Source organism: Tiliqua scincoides, chromosome 5 (genome assembly GCF_035046505.1).
Source record: "Tiliqua scincoides isolate rTilSci1 chromosome 5, rTilSci1.hap2, whole genome shotgun sequence".
NCBI classification, from domain to species: Eukaryota; Metazoa; Chordata; class Lepidosauria; order Squamata; family Scincidae; genus Tiliqua; species Tiliqua scincoides.
The window spans coordinates 57732362-57752504 of record NC_089825.1 but is presented as its reverse complement, the minus strand read 5'-3'; the positions used below and the strand labels follow the sequence as shown (position 1 = coordinate 57752504).

The 20143-nt window shown below is 42.4% G+C and overlaps 1 protein-coding gene across 2 annotated transcripts in view; it reads left to right on the top strand.

Moving 5' to 3' along the window:
- The window catches only part of ELMO1 (engulfment and cell motility 1), a 351127-nt gene extending 330984 nt beyond the window's left edge, over window positions 1-20143 (top strand). For both annotated transcript variants that reach the window (XM_066627043.1, XM_066627044.1), the window contains exons 19-22: window positions 1291-1398; window positions 7234-7316; window positions 13247-13324; window positions 18904-20143. In XM_066627043.1, the coding sequence (XP_066483140.1) occupies window positions 1291-1398; window positions 7234-7316; window positions 13247-13324; window positions 18904-19104 (470 nt within the window). In that variant the 3' untranslated portion in view covers window positions 19105-20143. The remainder of the gene's footprint in view (window positions 1-1290; window positions 1399-7233; window positions 7317-13246; window positions 13325-18903) is intronic.

Genomic DNA, 20143 nt, shown 5'->3' with positions numbered 1-20143 from the left:
ATCCAATCTTTTTAGTCCTCAGGGAATAATTCTTGACTGGAACATCCAAATAATTGTTTACTCAAATGATTGTTTTAAAAGGCCCTGGGGCCACCCTATTAACCAACTCTTACCTTCACACGATTGGTTCTATAAAATACGATGGAAAGGAACAAACACCTTGATTGAAATATTGTGTTTGCAGAAAATTAAAGCAGGTGTTAAAGTCTGTATTAAATATGAGCACTCTGTTAGATTCCCTGTCTTAACTCTGGTGTCCAGAGTTTGAGGGTGACTTCTCTGTTTTTCACTGCCTATCTTCAGTGCAGCAGTCCACCGAGATCATGATCACATTTTCAGCTATCCTGACCCAAAGGATCAGGATCTGCCATTAACTCTCCAGAAATAAAAACTCTCCTTATGGATATTTCCTTCTCGTGGTAGTCATTTTCGGTGCCTGTATGTACCAGTTTGTACCTGTTTGCTTAGGTACCTGTTTGCTGTATGTGTACCTGTTTGCTGAGGTTTTTGTTTATTTTTTGTCAAGTGTTATGATTGAGGAAAGATATGACGTGTGGTTAAAAATGGCAAAAAGCTATGGGAAGCTGGTGGTTACTACAAGCAGAAGAAAACATGCACACAATAGAAGCATATTCTAAATTAAATGAAAGGAAGTAAAGCCATGTCAGATTGATGGTAAAGTTAATAGAGCTCATATTTTCATTCTGGTTGTCACACGATTATAGGGAAACATTTGAAAAGTATTGCAAATGTTTTGCCACTGGTGTGAACTGTAGGGAGTAGGTGTGTTACTGACAAAGCATCAGTTTGAATTGCAGTGTTGTCTGTTGGTCTTGTTTAGGAGGGAGAGCTATAGTTCAGGTGCAACAAATTGTATGTTGTCAGATCCACGTTATATGGCCTGATTAGTTGAGAGACATGCTCTGAGAAGGAGGAGTATTGGCCCTGGCTCTCTTCATTTCAGAAAGAGAATTGGCTGGCATTGACCTTTTGTGCTACTGACTGTTGCAGAATGCGCTTTCCAACAAATAACATTACCACTAGCAACTGTTGACAAACACTCCTAAGAAAAATTATAGTGAGAGAAGAGAAGGTAGGTAGTGAAATAAATTTTTGTGGCATCTTAAGAAAGGGCTAGAATTCAAAACTCAGCAACAGGATCCACAGGGAATTTATCCCTTCAAATCTATTTGTTCCAGACTGTAATCATTTGTTTGTTGCTGAATTCATGTGCCCTTGATTGTCATAATGTGTTCAGATGTTAACTTGTACCACTTTTTATTTCATCAGACAAGTTTTGGTATTGCCGCCTCTCACCCAACCACAAAGTTTTGCATTATGGAGACTTGGAAGAGAGTCCGCAAGGAGAAGTTCCTCATGATTCACTGCAAGATAAATGTAAGAATTAAAACATAACTGCTTTTGTTATTTATTTTGCTGTGTTTTGCAAGAAGATGGAGAACATTATGGTGCCAACCATAGATGGAACGCAAAAGATCAAATGGGTTGGAGGGAAGGCAGGAGGATGAAGTAAAAGGAAGCAGGCACTCCATGTAAGGGGAAGGTCTGAAAAAGGAACTGGTAGATGAATGGCCCCATTAATCTTTGCATTTTTTCAGTTGGACTCTTGCTTAGAGCTGTCAAATGTTTGAGCAAGTGAACTCCTTTCCTCTGGTTGGGTTCTGAATAGGACCCTTCCTTTGGGGTCTCCTCTCAGCACTTCTACTGCTTGGTTCAGTTAAGTGGGACTACTTCACCAAGCACTGCTTTCAAACTCTTCTCTCATTGCAGATTTGCACAGTTGTGAGGAAATGCAAGAAAGTTTCACTTTTGGTTTGTTTGTTTCTGGGGTAACATGTGCATTTGTCCTGCAGTGAAATGTGTGACTTGTCCCCATTTCAGAGCCTCACACATCTCACTCTGGGGAGATAATCGAGCTTCCTCTTCTCATATGACCCGGGTAGCAAAAAAAGAAGTGAGATTCACTAGCATTTCCTCATCTCAGAAAGCCACCTTCAGTTTCAGTTGTTCCATCTCTGCAGTCTCTGTCCCAATGTTCCTGATCACCCAGGCTTCATTCCACATCTCCTGCCATCCCTGCACTGTAGGAGTCTCATGTTTGCTTTAGATTTAAAGTGATACAAGTGCTCCTACTGCTTATGCCCAGAAGAGTGCACAGACATACGGGTATGTCTGGAAAATTGTTAACCAAGACCCCACTGTCTCATTTTGAGGCATCTTATCAGGGGCTCAAGTCTCACTTTACCCATGGCCTTCTAGGAAGCCTTAGGCAAACCAGCATCTCAGCCTCGGCCAACCACTTTCACCTTGCCCAGCCCATCCTCAGAATGGAAACAATAACATAGATCTAATTTAACAAGTTTGCTAGAGGAATTACCGAATTTATGTAAAACACATTGAACACTCAAAAAAGTGTATAGATGCTAAGTACAGTATAATTAAGTAATGTAGTACTATACTTAATATAGCTATATAGTTACCTCTTCCAGAAAAAGTGATTCTTTAGTAGTGTCATAATAAATTTTATAGAAATCTAATAATTTTCCAATTGGATAGCTAAAGCTAGTGTACCTTTGTAAATTTAGAAAACAAAAACCAAACAGCCCACCCAGTGACCACACAAACATCTGAGGCATATGGGCTGAAAGGATACTCTGAGGAGAATCCCAGAATTTTTCCTCTTTGCCAGTCAGCTGAGAGTTACAGGGTTAAGGACTTAAGCAGAGTGTCTTAACAGCTCTGGTTTATAGTCACACTCACTTATTTTCATTGCTTCACAGATTGGCCTCGAGGCTGTTCTAGGCTTTTTACAGCAATTCTTCATCCAAATGTAGGACACTGATTTCTTATCACTACACTAAAGTTCTGGCATTAAGAGAAGCGGTTTATTTCTCCTCACACTTTGAAAAATGATGCAAAAGTTTAAAGTGGAATGAAAGGTGATCTTGAGGCAGTGGATCCTCACTAACTTTGAAATCTGTCTTCTGATAGTAGCAGGATCCCCTTAACCCAACCCAGGCTTTGTTAACTGGGAAAACATGCTGTGCACATTAAGTCAACACTAGGCGAAAAATTTGAGTCACCTGGCTAGATTACATGGACATGTCACATCTTCAGACTATGGCTGTTATATTTAATCCAGGACAGGGCATCTGTCCTTTAAGAGCTCTGAGGCAAGCAACATTCACAATGGCCACTCCTTCTATTGTGGTATTACAGTGTACTGTGGGGGGATGGGTATCTGTGAATGTAACAGTGGACAGTCAGAACTTCTTGGCTTCCAGATAGACCAGTTGCTGAGAAGAACAATGGATGGTGGACATAGAACATCAGAAAACACTGAATCTAAGTTTAGCTCTGTGATATGAAGGGTCCAGTTCTCTAAATTCATGTCCAGCACTTCCCTAACTTCATAGCCATACTCATTTCTAAATACTCACTTCTGACTGTGCCTTGAGTTGAGCATCTGGAGAACATTGATGGATCTGTTGTAAGTACTGTTCAGGATGCTGAGTGTCTCTGTTGTTGGGACCATTTGATGGAATTTGGATGACTGTGTATATGAGCTCAAGAGGGAGGGCAAAGCAGGTTGGTGAAGTTTTAGTCGCTCTTCTCTTCAGAGATGAGTTTCTGGCTTTGGTTAAATGGGAAGCTGCTTTTCTACCTATTTTAACATACCAGTAGTAGCTTTGCCAGGAAAACAGACATGGTGGAAGTACTCCTTGTTAAATCACAATTGGTTCCCAGCCTGAAAGCAGATAAAAGATTGAAATTTTCCATCCTGTTTGTCCTCATCATGAGCTGATCAGAGACTTCAGAGAACAATGGTCCAAGAGCATGTACAGTGGACCCCCTTTATCTGTAGGCTTGGCATCTGTAGATTTCAGTATCCATGGATGCCAGGCCAACAGATGAGGGCCTCAGAGGACCTCCTGGATGCAACCAGAAGTCACTTCATGCCAGTGACTTCTGGTAGCATCCAGAGGTGTTCTGAGGCCCTCTAGCTGCGGATTAAATTATTCATGGAATTCTTCCGGGGTCCTGGAACACATATAGGGATCCTATACTCAGCAATAAGAGGAAGGATAGGTGCTCCTTCCTCCTAAACCTTCAGCAAGAAACGGCTGGTACAGAGATGGACCCCCTGCATCAGTTATGCAGAATAATAGAAGCATCCTCTTAACATTATTGTGGAAAATGACTGATCTAATCTAAAGTGATGACTAATCAATTCAAGAGGGATGTGTAGGAGGAAGATGCATGAACCCCATGGTGGTTGGTGACTTAGGATACAATCCTAACCAGATCTACTCAGAAGTAAGTCCTATTTTGTTCACTGGGGCTTACTCTCAGGAAAGTGTGGTTAGGATTGCAGCCTTAGCCTTCCAGAGTTATGTCAGAGATAGTTTCAGCTGCCCTCATTTCCCAGTTCCAACAAAGAAGGCTGCAAACTTTCTCCCCAGCAGGGTTTCTCTTTTGCTTGTACAGAAAGAAGCGTGTAAGTTGGAGCTTAATAGTAGATTTTGGGTGTTCCATGTAAAGAGAGAATGGCAGGCACTTTAGGCTGCTGGTTGCAAATATGACCACACACACACATTTTATATCATGTTGCCAAGGAATTCACTGATGCATTATTCCCTGAGAGAAGGTTAAAATGTGTTAGCCACAGCATTTGATCTGGAAAAAATTCAGAGGAACAGGCTCTTTTAAAAATGTAAGGGTTCATGAGCTTTTTTTGCAGACTGGTTATTGTGTTCATCTATGGGAAAAGGCTGTGTCTGTAGTATCTGAGACATAATGAAATTGTGGCACAGTTGTGATAACTGTCAGCATTATGTGCAAAATATGATTCTGAGATTCTGCTCCAAGAATTGTCTTCTTAATTAATATAATATTGAAGGTTTTCATTATGTCTCAATTACAAACACTTAAAAACAAATATGGAAAGAATAAGAAAGGGGACATTAGGAAGGGGAAGGGGAGTACGTACCAATCTATGTTGTATTGGTATAATATAACCAATGGAGAGTTTTAATTATAATCACATAGAAAAACTGTTGCAATGAGGTTACTCTTTAGTCCCAAATGAAACTGATCTTCACTTTGTCTACTTCTGAATGATGTTGTCTCAAATGTGGCCCACACACACAATTTAGATCATCATATGTGGAAGACAGGAGGAAATAATAGTGTCCATTGGGAGAGGGTAAGACTCTTGGCTGTTAGCAGGGCTCTAGCAACCCACAGTTTGGTATATTAAGACATTCCCCAAATGATTGGGAAGAACATGAGGAGGAGAACATGAAAGTCCTAGAAGGTAACTATAAAATTACAAGCATTATTTGTGCTCAACACTTATTCCAGAAAACAGAAACTTAGGGCAACTCCATAGAACGTGAGTGAGATGTGCCATTTCTGTGCCACAGCTACGGCAGGAATGAGATGAGGTGGGCTTTTAAAAAAATATAAATGGTTATTTGTTTATTTATTGACAGATAGACAGACCGCCTCTCTCATAGATTTGAGCTTATAGACTCAAGGCAATCTACATAAGGTAGCCTCACCATAAACCCATTTTTTTTTTTCAAGCTCTGATTCATGAGAAGGAAGTACAAAAAAAATTAAAGTACTCTCAATTTGGCTGTGTCAGTCCTCCAAAATCAACATGAAGTTGATAGATGGCTGCAGAAAGGACAAGCTTACATGCAATATTGGTTGTACTTGCCATTTTAGCTGGAAGTATCAAGAATTACGTTCTGACCTAGACTGTTACTAAGGGCCCAATCCTAACTAATTTGCCAGCACTGATGGCAGCCACACCAATGGGGTGTGTGTTTCATCTTGCTGTGGGGAGCAAATGTCTGTTCTCTTATCTCTGCTTATCTCTTATCTTATCTCTTATCTCTTATCTTAAGCCTCTGCTTCCTCAATGGGTCTCCTAGGATCTATGCCAACTATTTTGCTAGTGTTAGAAAAATAATTAAGACTACAATGTTACAAAAATTATCTTTGCCTTCTCCTTAGGAACACAAGGCAGAAAACCCATGGGGGGGGAGTAAATGGTGTATACAAACCCCCCTACTCTGCCCCTCCCAGTTAGTTGAGAGTTATGTAGATGCACCATCTCTACCTGTGGTCGTTTAACAGTGGCTCTCACTAGTGGGGTTGGGTTCAGGAGCCAGTGAACAGAGGGCCTATAGAAAATTTGGCTAACACTGGCTTAAAGCCGAGGAGAGTAAGGGAAGAGGGAACGGGGATAGGATCCTGGCACAAGTTACTGCCACTAAGATCCACCCACTCCCTCCCCCTTCCTATCTGGAAACTCCCACGTTCCTCCTACCACCTGCCCCCCCTCACTAGCTTACCTGCACTCCTGCAGGTAGCCAGTAGCAGGGGTGGGCCACTGACACAACTGCTTTGTGGCAGCCCCTCCAAAATGGTTACGGCAGCATATATAGTGCACTGCTATATGGTCATTTACAACAGTGGAACCTCTGTTCCACTGTCATAAATGTTAGTTTGGGTTGGGCTGTAATTGTTTGATGGAACCATGCAGAAAAAGAGATTTAGGGTGCAGTCCTAGTCAACTTTCCAGCACTGGGGTAAGGACAATACAGCTCTGAGGTAAGAGAACAAACATTTCCTTGAGGAAGCCTCCATGACTGCTACCTAACTGCAAGATGCAGCACATGCCCCATTGGCACAGCTGTGTCAGTGCAGGAAATTTGGTTAGGATTTGGGCCTTAAGTTAAATGGCATGATGGGTTCTTCTATCAGACAAGTACCAGGGCAGTGAAATTATCTGAGAAGTTCTCACATCCAATAAGCTATCTAAGGAGAAGTTATTTGAACAATTTTTAATAACAAACAAGAGAACTAGCATTGGGAATTGCATAAATTCAGAGGCAAAAGTGTATATCGGGTAACATTTAAGATTCCCATGAGCCACCAAATTCAAATATCCTGTTATGAAAAAAAGAGTAGAATGGCAGTTGACATTTTCATCAGTACGTGCGACATTTGACTCCATTGTTATTTTAAAGTAGCCTGATTTTCTGTTTGTTTTTTTCTTTCTCACATCAGCCTCTGGAAAATGGTACAAGGGCTGTCATTTCTGACACATCGGTTTTGCCTTGCCTCCTATTTGACGCCATACGTTTTACAAATCTTAGAGTCCCTCTCACTTAATCTCTCTCTTTTCTTTTGGTACAGTGCCTGTGGCAGATATAAAAGCAGTAGTTACCGGGAAGGACTGTCCTCACATGAAGGAGAAAGGAGCCCTTAAACAAAACAAGGTATAATAAAAAAAAAAATCCAGGAATTTTTTTAAAGCTTTTCTCTTGACAAAATTGTGTATTTGTTAATGCCAGTGTATGGGACTTTCTCATGACTTGGTTTAAGTGTTTTTATTTTTAACCTGTGGCATCAAAAAGATTTGAAGCTAGTATGGTTGAAGTAGCATATAGAAAATCAAATAGAATAAAATCTCTGCCTAAATGGAAAACACAGTGTTGTCAAACCCTCATCTCTAGACTTTGACCAATTGAAACCAAGCCACAGAAGATAAAAATGGCTATCATTAAGCAACTTTGCTAAATGGTATCCATGGATTTGGTATTTGCAGTTTCAGTTATCCTTGGATACTGGGGACACCCTTTATCCAGTTAGGGAAAATGAAGTAAAAGACAGAAATTGTTTTTCCTACCCGCATGCAGCAAAACCACTGCATTTTGAGGGCTGCAGCCTTTAATTCTATAAAGTGCTTCCCATGACCCATCCTTATAAGTACATTGGTTGAAGCATTCTGCACTAGCTTCACCTTTCAAACAATCTTCGCAGTCTGGCCAATGAGGAGTTTTGAGATTATGAAGACTGGCCAATTTTGGGGTGACTTGTACCTGCCAATGCCACAGATGGCTTGAGCAATCCAGACTTAATTGCACAACCTGTCCCAATTACTGCTCCTTCTCAGTTTCATCAATAAGAAAGCTACAGAAATATCCTTTGCTGACGTTTGGACAAAGACTTTTGGGTGTCCCACTCCAAATGATGGTACTTCTTCCCCTTTCAATTGATTTTTAAAGAGAAATGTTATGATTTTTCAAATAAAGTTCTCTAATAATTTATTTTTGGGGAGCAGATACACAAAAGTTATTTTTCAAGGCTGCACTACCTCAGCTATTTACAATCCCATGGAGACATTGTAAAATCCCCATCCCTCCCCCCTTACCACACTGAATCAAGGTTATCAGTATGCATGCAAAGAACTGCACAGCTGTGTTATTGTATATTTAGTCTTTTCCTTTGAACATCTGGGCCTACTGTTCCAAGAGGAGAGAGCCTATATCTGCTGCAAATGTACAAAGACAAATGTACGGACAAGGGACAAAACCAAGACAAATGTAAAGGACTGTGATAGAAGAGCTTACATAACCAAGATCCCCATTTAGTGGTCTCATACATGGATCAGGAATGGAGGCTAAGTAGCCTAAGAGGCTGTCTTGCTTTCCAAGTGATGAATTGGCTACTAAATACTTATTCCTTGTGTCTAGGTCCCATAATTCCTCAATAAAGGATGATGCTCTGCATCCTATGACTGCATCAGTAACTGAATGGAGCAAATAGAGGAGAATTTTTTTCTCCCAAGGCATTGCCTCACTAACATGGCAGACAGGCCAGCAAGGAATGAAATCATTCAATAGTCACATCAATGTCTGTTGAATCCTAGAGTTGCTGTATCAGCCTCTTAAATCCCAAGATATTGAATGGAGCAATGTAAAGGAATGTGTCGATGAGCTGATTTCCTCCACTAACAGAAGCAGTTGAAGGTTGCTCTAGGCTGGCATCAGAGCTCGTGCAGCTGAAACAGATTGCTGGATTGGACTGACACTCTAATCCAGCAATCTGTTTCAGCTTAAATAAGGGACTCTTATTTCTGTGTGCAAAGCATTTGACTTCTTGATGCCCCCCCCCCTCCATTTCATAATTGAAAAGAACTTCCAAAGGACATTTTCATCCTCACGTCCTTCATTATGCATAGCAACTGCCTTCATGTTTATGCATTGGCAGAACAGAAGTGACAGAATGCTACTGCCACAAGCAAAGAATAGAATTGGCAGGATGTCCTTACTGGTGGCTTCATCATCACTCCATTTGCCAGCATGCAGCTTTTATCTTTCCAGTGGGATCATTTAGAAATAAATAAGCACAATGTCAAATAGGAACTTGCTGTCATATGTAGCTGGAATAGCTCAATAGGACAAAACTTAATTTGATTGTTGTTTTGTCTGCCACTCTTCAAAACCAGCTTTAACGCCAAATGGTTCTACTGTTCATAACACTTCTTAGATTCTTGTATTGAATGCAGAAAGAAAAACACACCCCTACATTTTTTTAAGCAAGGAAGTTTGAAAGAACCCTTAGCTGCAGATTCCATTTTGTTTTGCATATTACTTACCAACCTCTTCTGTGACAAATTCTGTGAAGGGGTTCCCCTTCTTTAAAACACCCATACACTAGATTCTTTGTGACTCTGCAGTCACTGGAGGCATGTCAACATGGCAGCTGCTAGTTTTCCCCAGCTGATTACTATGGCCCTCTAAGCAGAAAGTTGAAAAGGATACTTGAAAAGGCGGGTGTCTCTATAGGCTCTGTAGGACTAAATCAGAGGTTCCCAAACTCTCCAGGATACTTTGGGACCCCATAAGACTTTGTGGGGAAGGGGTCAGCAACAGCACTCCCGCAATTTATCGCAGTGGCGGCACAAACTGGCTTTTACACATACCTGGTGATCATTACGGCCCTTCAGAGGGTGTGGAGAGCCTGTGGACCCCTCTGTGGGCCTCCTAGAACTGCTCCCTAATGCTGTCACCACCCACTTCCAGTATTCTTACACCAGGTATGTGTAAAAGACCCTTTTGTCATGGTGGCAGAAGAATCTCAGTCACACCATCACCCACCCACTCCCTTAAGGGGGCACCATTTTTCACTGGCTGGGGCATCGTGACATCCCAGTTTGGGAACCGCCAGACTACATGCTCAGACAAAAGACATGGTGCAGTGTTTCTGGGACTGTACCAGTTCAGAATGCAGGTGGGAGATTGTATGTTTGACTGTTCTCCCAAGTATAATATAGAAAAGTACAGAAAACTAGCATGTTGGAGAATAGGCTGAGCTAGAATCTTTCTCCCCGATTGTGAAAGAAGAGAGACAAAGGGTAAAACAGGCATAATACCTAGCACTTAGCAACAGCTTGTTTTCTGCTTCTTTTTTCTTACTGGTCAGACTGGGGTTTCCAGGGTCCTGCAGCCACCACTCAAGATTTGGAAGCTTAGATAGAAAGAGCTTCCCTTCTCCCAGATTGTGAAAGGAGCTGTGAATTCAAGGCATCCTTTCCTGAAGCAAATTATTAGTAGAACGTAAGCAAACTGGAAGGCCTGGCAACCCACTTACTCCTGATTGAACTGGAACCAAAGAGGTCAATCAATACAAAATATCAGGAGTATATTAAAAGACTGAAGGAACACAGCAATAGGGATGGTGTAAGGAATCAAAGCAGTACACATATCAACAAGCAACCAGTACTGGCAAAGGGTTTTTTGAGCAAAGGTTTGCAAGTCAATTAAAATGCAAGCGGCAAATAAAGCAAACTTTCCTGACATGATTAACTGAATACTGCCTCATTTTGGTTACTCACATTGTCCCAGAAGTCTGTGTTCATCTGGTGGGTGTACCTTTGCAAAGATGCAACTGCTTTTAACAACAGACCCAAGTATCCTTGTGCATGACCCTTAAAAAAAACAACACCTAGGATTGATTGAATTGTAATGATCATCTGGACATCCCCATATCATGAAATGGAGTTGCACTAAATTACTAGAGTATCTCATTATTAGATATTATTTTAAAATATCATAAATGCCTCCAATCTTGTGACATAGTCCTATTTAAAATGACAATATGTGAATTACACAGCTTATACAGCTCTGAGACTATAAATATCTTAATTGTTCAATTTCTTTTTAATTTCACTTGATCTCATGTTACAACAAATGATGAACCAAAATGTTAATTTATAATCTGTAGGAATTATCCTTCCCTGGCAAGTGAATTTCTTGCAGAAGCAACAGTGTCATCCTCTGTTGATTGCTGACTTTTAGGGAATTCCTTAGAATTTCTTCTATATGTTTCCATGGCTTCCATGATGTTCACACTGCCATTTTTTTTTTTTAATGTCAGTAATTAGCCCCATTCTACAAGAGAGTGATGCCAGTTTTGCGGGACTAGAGATACATTTGGTCTCCTAATTGTACTATTACTTTTCAGTAATGTATGAGAATAGGGAATTGCACCTAAAAACAAAAATTACTGCCTGAGCTTCAAGCAGTTTGATAGCTGAGTATATCAACAGAGCTAAGAGCTGTAATCTCCGCTGGTGAAATTCACCTACAGAATTCCCTTTTTATATGTTCTATAGATATAACCAGCCAGCAGCAAAAGTCAAAGCTAGAATGTTCCCAGCTATTGCCTGGACTCATAAGACCACCACTGCACTCGGTTGGAACCACCATACAGCAGAAAGCTGCTATGTGGTTGATAACTACCTGATACTTCCCCAACAGCCCAATCCTATAGTCTCTGGCTGGCAATGCAATGCATGTTCCATTGCTGGGGACTGCTGAAAAGCAGTTGTAAAGCACCTACTAGCCCCGCACTGGGTAGTCCACTGTCAGGATATCAGGAGGGGTGGGAAGACTGGAGCCTTCCTGCCCATATTGTCAGCTCTCCTGCTGCCCAAGTAGGTAAGACAGCGGGAGGGTAGAACAGGGTAGAGTGGGAAAGGGGCGTGACAGGCAGCAAGGAGGCTATAGGAGGGGTGGATCTGGCAGCAATGACACACATTGGATCCTGTCACAGAAAAGGCAAAATTGGGTAACGGCAAAATACAGGCCTCTGTCTGAAGCCACGTTAACTGCCTGGAACCATGCTAGCCAGACATAGCTGTGAGAAAGTTGTTAACCGGGACATTCCTGAGGAGCTAGCTTCTTGGAGGGATATGGGAGCAGCCGGGCCTCTTCTCTAAGTGATAGCTGTTCTCAGAGTGACTTGATTGGCCAAGGACACCTTGATTGGGAATCTATTCCAGCTGCAGCTTTCAGGTTGGGAGGAGGTGACCCACCATGAGCGAATGGCTTGATTGCAGGTCTGCCTCTAGAATATTCAACTGGGTCTAATTTCTAGTTGGCTGTTGAACTCAAGTCAGTTATAAGAATCACCTGTTAGGAACATCCTTTGTCTTAGTTCTTCTCTGGCCTGTGGAGCCTGAGCTTTGATCACTCTGTTCCAAGATGGACGGACCCTGACCGCAGCAAGGCCAGCTGATGGACTGAGATTTATTGATGTGAGACTTTTGGTGAGTGATAGTTAGTCTTGGTGTTAGGAGTTAGTTTTTATTATTTTGATGTTGGTGTGTCTTGTATGCTCTCTCTAAATTCCTAAATCTATGCCTAAGCAAAGTGCCTGTCTTATGTTACTATCCTTTAATAAATCCTATCTATTTGCAGCTATGTGGATTATTGGAAGCACGGAAGGGGGAAACTGGAGGTAAAGGGAACTGACTTCCAGTGACTTGGCCTTGTGCTACCCTGATGCCCATTAGTGTGCCTGGGACCCTCTTGCAAGCCAAGTGGGGACTCTGGCTGGGAAGTCAAGGCTTTGAAGGGCAAAGTGCAAACTGACCTGTTGTATGGTCTGTGGTTGAGAGGACAATTGACAGTAACCAAAAGCTGGTTGAGTAATTAGAGGGTGATTGGGATTATTACCCTGCTAATTTCTTGACTTGTGAAAAGCTTCTTCCAGCTTACTTTTCACAGATCCCAACCCCCATTCAGCCTCCCTACCCTCTTTCTCTCCTCTCTTGAACTAGTGCAGGTCCAAGAAGACCAGTTGCAGAGCAGGAGGCTTACACAGGGGTAAAGGGATTTAAATCCCCCTTCCCTGCTGAAGCCAGTCTTGCCAGAGGTAAAGCAAAACTACAACTTATCTAACTGCTATACTGGTGATAATTGCAAATTATTTAACTGCCTTGTGAGATTTGTTGGCAGAAAGTAGAACAGTCCTCAGATTTACCACATTACTGCTGAGATTGTGAAACTCTTAAATTGTAGTAGATGGGTCCTTTTTTCTCCAGATAAATATTTTCTTGTCCCTTATTTTGTTGTTTCAGGAGGTGCTTGAGCTTGCTTTCTCCATTCTTTATGACTCAAATGGACAGCTAAATTTCATTGCTCCTGACAAACATGAGGTAACATTTTTGCATTTAAGAAAAGAAGTCATGTGCATTTAAGAAAATAGGGGCAAGGGAGGGGGAAAGTTATTCTTCTGGTCCTGTGGTTGGATAAACAGCACCCTATTGAATTCCTTTGGTTGGCAAATGAAGTGTTTTTCTTCAAGCATTCCATAAGAATCAGTGAAACATACATTGCTGATCTGAGTAGGACTGTTAAATCTCTGCATATCTGTGTGATGCACATACTAACAGAAGCTGGGATTTTGGGGGGAAATCCTTATGAGGTTGGTTTATTGATCAGAGATACTTATTTCTCTTGGGGCCCAATCTTGGGGCCCAATCCTGGATACAGAGGCTTGCACTGTATCCAGCGCAGAATAGGGGCCAGAAGTGGCTCAGCCAGAGGCAAGGGGAAACTTTTCACCTTATCCTGGGTAAGGTCTGCTGGCCCCTATGGGTCTCCTCAGACTTGCACCACCTCTGGAGGTGGCGCAAGTCCAAGGAGAGTGGAGCAGCTTGAAGCCGCTCCATTCTCCCCAGGAACAGAGGCTGGGATCTGGCAGGAGCTCTGGTCTAGAGGGTAGAGCCTCCGTCTGCCTGAAGATAACATCCACAAGGTCGCCAGTTCGAGGCTACCGGCACTGTGCGACCTTGAAGCAGCTGACAAGCTGAAGCCGAGCTATTCCGTCTGCTCTGAGCGTGGGAGGATGGAGGCCAGAATGTGAAGCCGGATCGGAATGAAACACCTGAATGTAGTGGTTCTTGAAAGAAAGAACCTTCTTTCAAAATTGTAAAAATCCCTATTTAATAAGGGATTTAAATAAAGCCTGCCTATGTAAACCGCCTTGAATAAAGTCTTGAATAAAGACCAAGAAAGGCGGTATATAAATACCTGTTGTTGTTGTTATTATTATTATAACTGCCGGATCCCAGCCCCGCCTCCCGCTGCCCACCCGCCCCCACCTAGGAACGCCTCCCCCCGCCTACCTTTTCCGCTTGCATCGGCCTAGCTAGGCCAATGCAAGCATCTGCAAGGAAGCCTGCGCGGAGGCTTATGTCAGCCTCTTCTTGGAGCGCCAGCCCAGCTTCCTCTTGAGGAAGCGCAAACATGCTTTACAGCACGTCCTCCCAGGCCAGCGCCATATATATATTGGGGGGGGGGGGGCTCATGTTTTTAAGAGTTAAAGTTTGAAATATTAATGCTCGCTTTTAAAACTGAGAGAATTGCAATTTTGGTTTTGGAGAAACCCAAGGTCTTGGTGGTTCAAGATGAAAGCTTGGAAAAGGAGGACACTGAAGAACTCAAGCCCCCCAAATAAAAAGGAATCCCAAATGAATTGTACATAGATACAACATTCCCAGTGTCTGCTTTCTTAATGGCGTGTTGTTAAGAAGTCAAGGACTCCTCCCTGACCCCAACTAGGAACACTCAGTGACAAGAGTTCATTGAGGCAAGGTGTTGCCCCTCCCTGGTATAGTCACAGTTTGGGCAGCCATAGAAAGACCAAATTCTTACCTCCAATGCTAGGTTTACTTCCAAGATTTGACTGTGGCTAATTAACAGTAGCACTTTTGAAAGTTCCCTGATTGAAAATATGAACATAGCTCTCTCATGAGATGGAAAGAACATGGCTTCTGGGGATGAATGGACCTATAAAAGGGGAAGTTGTTCTCTATCCCATTCTCTACCACCTGTCCATTAGGAGTCCTGGCTATTGAGCTAGTCATATCCCATTAGATGTATCCTCTAATTCTCCTTGGTTCCCACACCGCCATTTCATTTGCCCCTTTTCTCTTACTATTCTAAGTGAGCTAGAACTCCACCATTAGCACAAGAGCTGAGGATTATATCTATTTTAAAAAATCCATATGGAGCAGAGTGTTCTGTTCAGCTTTTTCCTCTCCTGTGATGTTCACATAATTTCTTTCTTGAAAAAAATCCTTCACTGCACAGAGTGAACTGTAACTATTTTTAAGCTCAGCACTATATCGTAGCACACGGTCAGCTAAATTTAAAATCCGTCCTTTGGCATGGAATCTAAGAGAATCATTTATATGATAAAAACACTGCTATGGTTGATTTAATTTTCCACTTGTAAACTAGGATACAGGCCAGTGTGATTGAAATCTTTTATTTTTAGACAATACCATTCAAGCACTTGTGTTCACGGTTGCATAAATGGCTGTTGGTAATAAATTTGAGTGGCTGATTCAATAGGATTTGACTGTTGTTTGTGAAATCCCCTAGGACTGTTGCTGATTTAAAATAGTTATTTAGCCCATGTTTAGCTGGAGCTGTCAACCTCAGGGTGATATGGCAATTTCTATTTTTTGAAGGTGGGGAGAAAGCTAAAATGTTTTTTTAACAGCTCAATCCAGCATTGATAGTCCTGTTTTTAAAAGTCAAGCTACAGTGACATAATTCTAATTCTTGAGGAAGGCAGGACATTGCAAGATTTCACACTTCTCAAAATAGTTCCAAGAATCCTGATATTTAGCCCTATACTAGCATCATGTATTAATTATAGATTTGCATCTAATTCTCCTTTGTGTTCATTGATAAGATGAAACCCCATGACTTGGGTTTTGCACAGTATGGATGAATGATTGACATTTATGTATAGGCACAACTTACAGTATCGATGTGAGAAAATGGTCAAGGATTTGATGATCTGTGACATCAGGCTTCTGTTTATTTTTAGGCCTATCATATAGAACTTGTCCCATTCTATAGTCTTTGTCCTTTAACACACATCGGAGTTATTCTGATGATCAAGGGGTATACATTACATTATTAATGTAATAATTGCTTCATTATCCAGATTTTTGCTATAAGGGCCATTTTCAGGAACAAATTATTAGGTATTGCCCATGCACTCCCCGCCCCAATGAACAGCCAAGACACAGAGAGATGAGAGAATGAGCCACTTTATTAACCATTAACAACATTATGTGAAATTCAGAAAAATTAAGAGACCTGCCGTAAATAATGCAACTAAGTGACTGTAGCATGGAGGCTGGATCATTCAAGGGGTGCCATATGACTGTTTGACCCCCAAACGGAGCATTACCACCCTGACTCAGTACTGCGCCCCGTCAGGCCAGGCAAGCTTATCCCAGTCAACCCCGCTGGGCAGAGGCAGCCACATTGCACAGGGCCATCCCAAACAGGGGAATCAAATTCTCTAGCAGGAGCAAATTACTGGCAAAACTTTTCCTAAGGAACTTTGCGTGGAGGCAGGAATTCAAACCCGGGACCCTGTGTTCCAAGTCCAGCTTTCTAACCACTATACCATGCTGGCTTTCCAAGGGGAAACCAATTCATAAAGCAGGGAATCAGTTCATAAAGTTCTTCTGAGGGAAACCAATTCATAAAGCAGGGAATCAGTTCATAAAGTAAGCCAAAGCACCAGACATTAAGCAAAAGGAACAGCCAAGCACTAGACAAGCTGAAAACATTCAGAACTAAAAACTTCAAACGCTCTGGCCATTCTCCTTTAGCAAACAACACACAAATCAGCACTCCCAAAAACTCTGCAGGACAGGAACGCAAGCAGTATGTAGGTTGCCCGAAACTATGGCAGAACCCAGCTGCTCCCAGAGAGTGATAAAATGGAGCCTCTAGACTCTGCAAGTTCTGTGAATCCCTACCAGGATGGCAGCACTCACACGGCGTCCTCCCAGCATGTGGCCCATCTCTGAAATGGCACCTGAAAGGAAACAAGAACTGTGCTGGAGGATGCCGAAGGACGCACAAAAGCCAGGAAGATGCAGCACTTGAAGAAACAAACAGCTCACCAAGCGAGTGGTCATAGAGGACATCCTAGGAAATTCCATCTGGAAGGGAAAGAATGGCATTCCAGGCAGCAATGCTACTGGTGAAGCCCAGGGAGACCTGTGGAAGAGGGGAACTGTAGTTCCTAGCACTCAATGGGCAAACTCGCCTGCACAAAGTCACCCAAAGGGAGCCAAGAGCCTTCCCAATACAGTGGATTAGTCAGGGTGGCAAACAAGAAGCATGTCAAAGCTGCGTGCAAGGAAAGCATGCAAGAAGGATGCTGCACTGGGTGGGGATTGCTTAAATGCAGTTACACCCCACCCACACTCCAGGCAGCATCCAGTTCCTCGCAAAGGAAAGGGTCTCACCTGCATAGGTGAGTCAGTGTGATCGATCCCAGCATGATCGCTTGGGATTGGCATAATGAGGGAAGAGTGTAGATAAAGGAGGTGGTTTTAGAGATATTTTTTATTTGGCAATATCCTACGTGGTGGTTGGTTGTTTTTTTTTCTCTTCAAGTAAAAGTATGGTGTTGCATCAGCAGTGTGGAGTTTGGAGTTTAGTCCCCATGGAGCCATGAAAAAGAAAATAGTCCAATGTACTTGAGCTGTAGGGAAAGAAAGGGAAAAAAACTCAAGTTGTAGCAGCTACTGTCTGACTGGAGAAGACTCACACATCCCTACCCAGATTGTGATTGCATCTTTGTGTGCATTTTATTTATTTATACAGGTATTTATATACCGCCTTTCTCTGGTCATCAGATTTCTCCTCAGACTTTAATCCAAGGCGGTTTACATAGGCAGGCTGTTCTAAACCCCCGCAGGGATTTTTGCAATTGAATAGTTCTAGTCTTTCATAGAACTCCTCATTCCAGCTGGATTCCTTCCCGGTCTGGCCTCTCTCTGGCGCTTCGCCTCCCACGCTCCACTTGACGGCAACTCCTCTCTGCCACCGAGGGTCGGCTCATCAGTATATCAGCATGTCATCAGTTCTCGGGTACTTCCGGTTGTTTCAAACTGGCAGCCTCAGATCTTCAGGCATACAAGGCGGCAGCTCTACCAACTGAGCCAGACCTCCTGCCCTCCTGTACAATTTTAATTGTATACTGCTTTGGAAGCCAATCATATTCTTCACCCACCCACCCCGGCAATGCAGCTGTGCCAAAAAGGTGTGCACTGTATCCAGCGGGGGAGGGTCCGATCAGGGGGCTTAGGAGGGGAAAGATGAATTATTTCCCCTTACTCCTCTGTAATCTTCCCACTCGCCAACAGATTTCCTTGGACTTACGCCAGCTCTTTAGCTGGCATAAGTCTGAGTAGAAGGGTGCGGATTCTGCAAATGGAGGGGATAGGATCTGGCACACACCATTGCCCACCAGATCCACTGCTTCCTCACCCTCATTCCTCCCCTTTCCTGCCCACACCCTACTGCCTTACCTGCTCCAGTGTGTGCGTCAGGGTTCATTGCCATCAGGGGCCATCCTCAAGTGGCAGCACTCACAGATGGCTGCCAATGGAGCTCTGTGCGCTCCATCAGCCATTTTAGGACTGCAGACCTCTGTTCCCCTGTCATAAACGCTTCCATGTGGTAAGAAACTCAAGATAAGGACATGGGTTTTTGTATTAAATCAATAATTTTACAGTCATTCCAAGTCTATTTAGATGTTTAATTCAAAAGTTCTGCTGTTATATCACATGCTGATTGTTGAGGCATGAATATAATGGAGATGACTTCTTTTGCAGACTGATATGTTTAGAAAAACCAAATTATTGCATCTCTCTCCCCTTTCTTTCTTTCTTTTTTTCTTCTCTCATAGTACTGTGTATGGACAGATGGTCTCAATGCCCTCCTGGGAAAGGATATGATAAGTGAACTGACACGCAATGACTTGGACACTCTGCTCAGTATGGAGATAAAGCTGCGCCTTCTAGATCTGGAGAACATCCAGATCCCTGATGCTCCCCCACCCATTCCAAAAGAACCAAGCAACTATGACTTTGTTTATGACTGTAACTAAAGCTACCTAGACTTCTGAGACTTAAATTTAAACTGGAGGTATTATAACTGGAGAGATTTTTTTTTTTAAATAAGAAGAGAACAAGATATGCACATTGGACTTCATTTGGGGGGGATTGTCAAACACTCATTTACCCATTGCTTTCTACTCTTCTCTCTGGTGCCGTCTCCCCCATTGCTAGTCCAAAACACTGCTCTCATTCACTTCTTAACTTTCAGCACCATCAACTGAACATTACAACTTAAGAAGCCTCCCAAGTGGAACTTTCTTAGAATGCTGGAATACACACTCCAAATAAAAGGACAGTGTGGCCAGAATGCAGGACCACCAAAACCAAATCGAGCCTTGCAGGTGCATAAATGGAAGAGAATGAGGCGAGGTCAAGCTACTGTAGAGACGAGTAGAGCTACTGTAAATGGAGGATGGCAAGAGATGTCTTTTTCCCCCCACTCCCAAGCATAGAGTCGGCTCAATAGCTGACAAAATGAAAGTTATTAACTGCTTTCAGCTGTGTGCGTCATTGTTGTCATGACTCCCCACTACCACCCTTTCCATTAACACCAGCATCTTCCCCCATTTGTGCTGTGTCATGTGACTGTTTTTAAGATGATGAGTACACAGGTCTTTACTGCAACCATTTCTAACCTCTTCCCAGCTGATTTTCACAGTTTTAATCAAGCCACTGGCTGTTTTATGTCCCTGTTGTATAATGACATATCACTTAAAAGTGGTGGGGATTTTGTGATCCAAGATGGGATTTTAATTATATTGTATGCAGAATGGCAGTGCCATAGATATTGAAAATGCTATGAATTCAGGGTTGCATCCTAGAAATTTGGAGGGTGTTACAAATTTGCAAGAGATCTGGTTTTGTACAAAACAGTGGAACCATTTTTTTGCCAAATATATATTTAATTAAGAATAAAATTGTATTGTGTGTACTTTTTTTAAAAATAATGATCTGTATTTTAATTTTCGTATGGTACCTGGAACATTTGATCTGGAAGAGAAAAAAATTCCACCAACATTCCCGTTAACA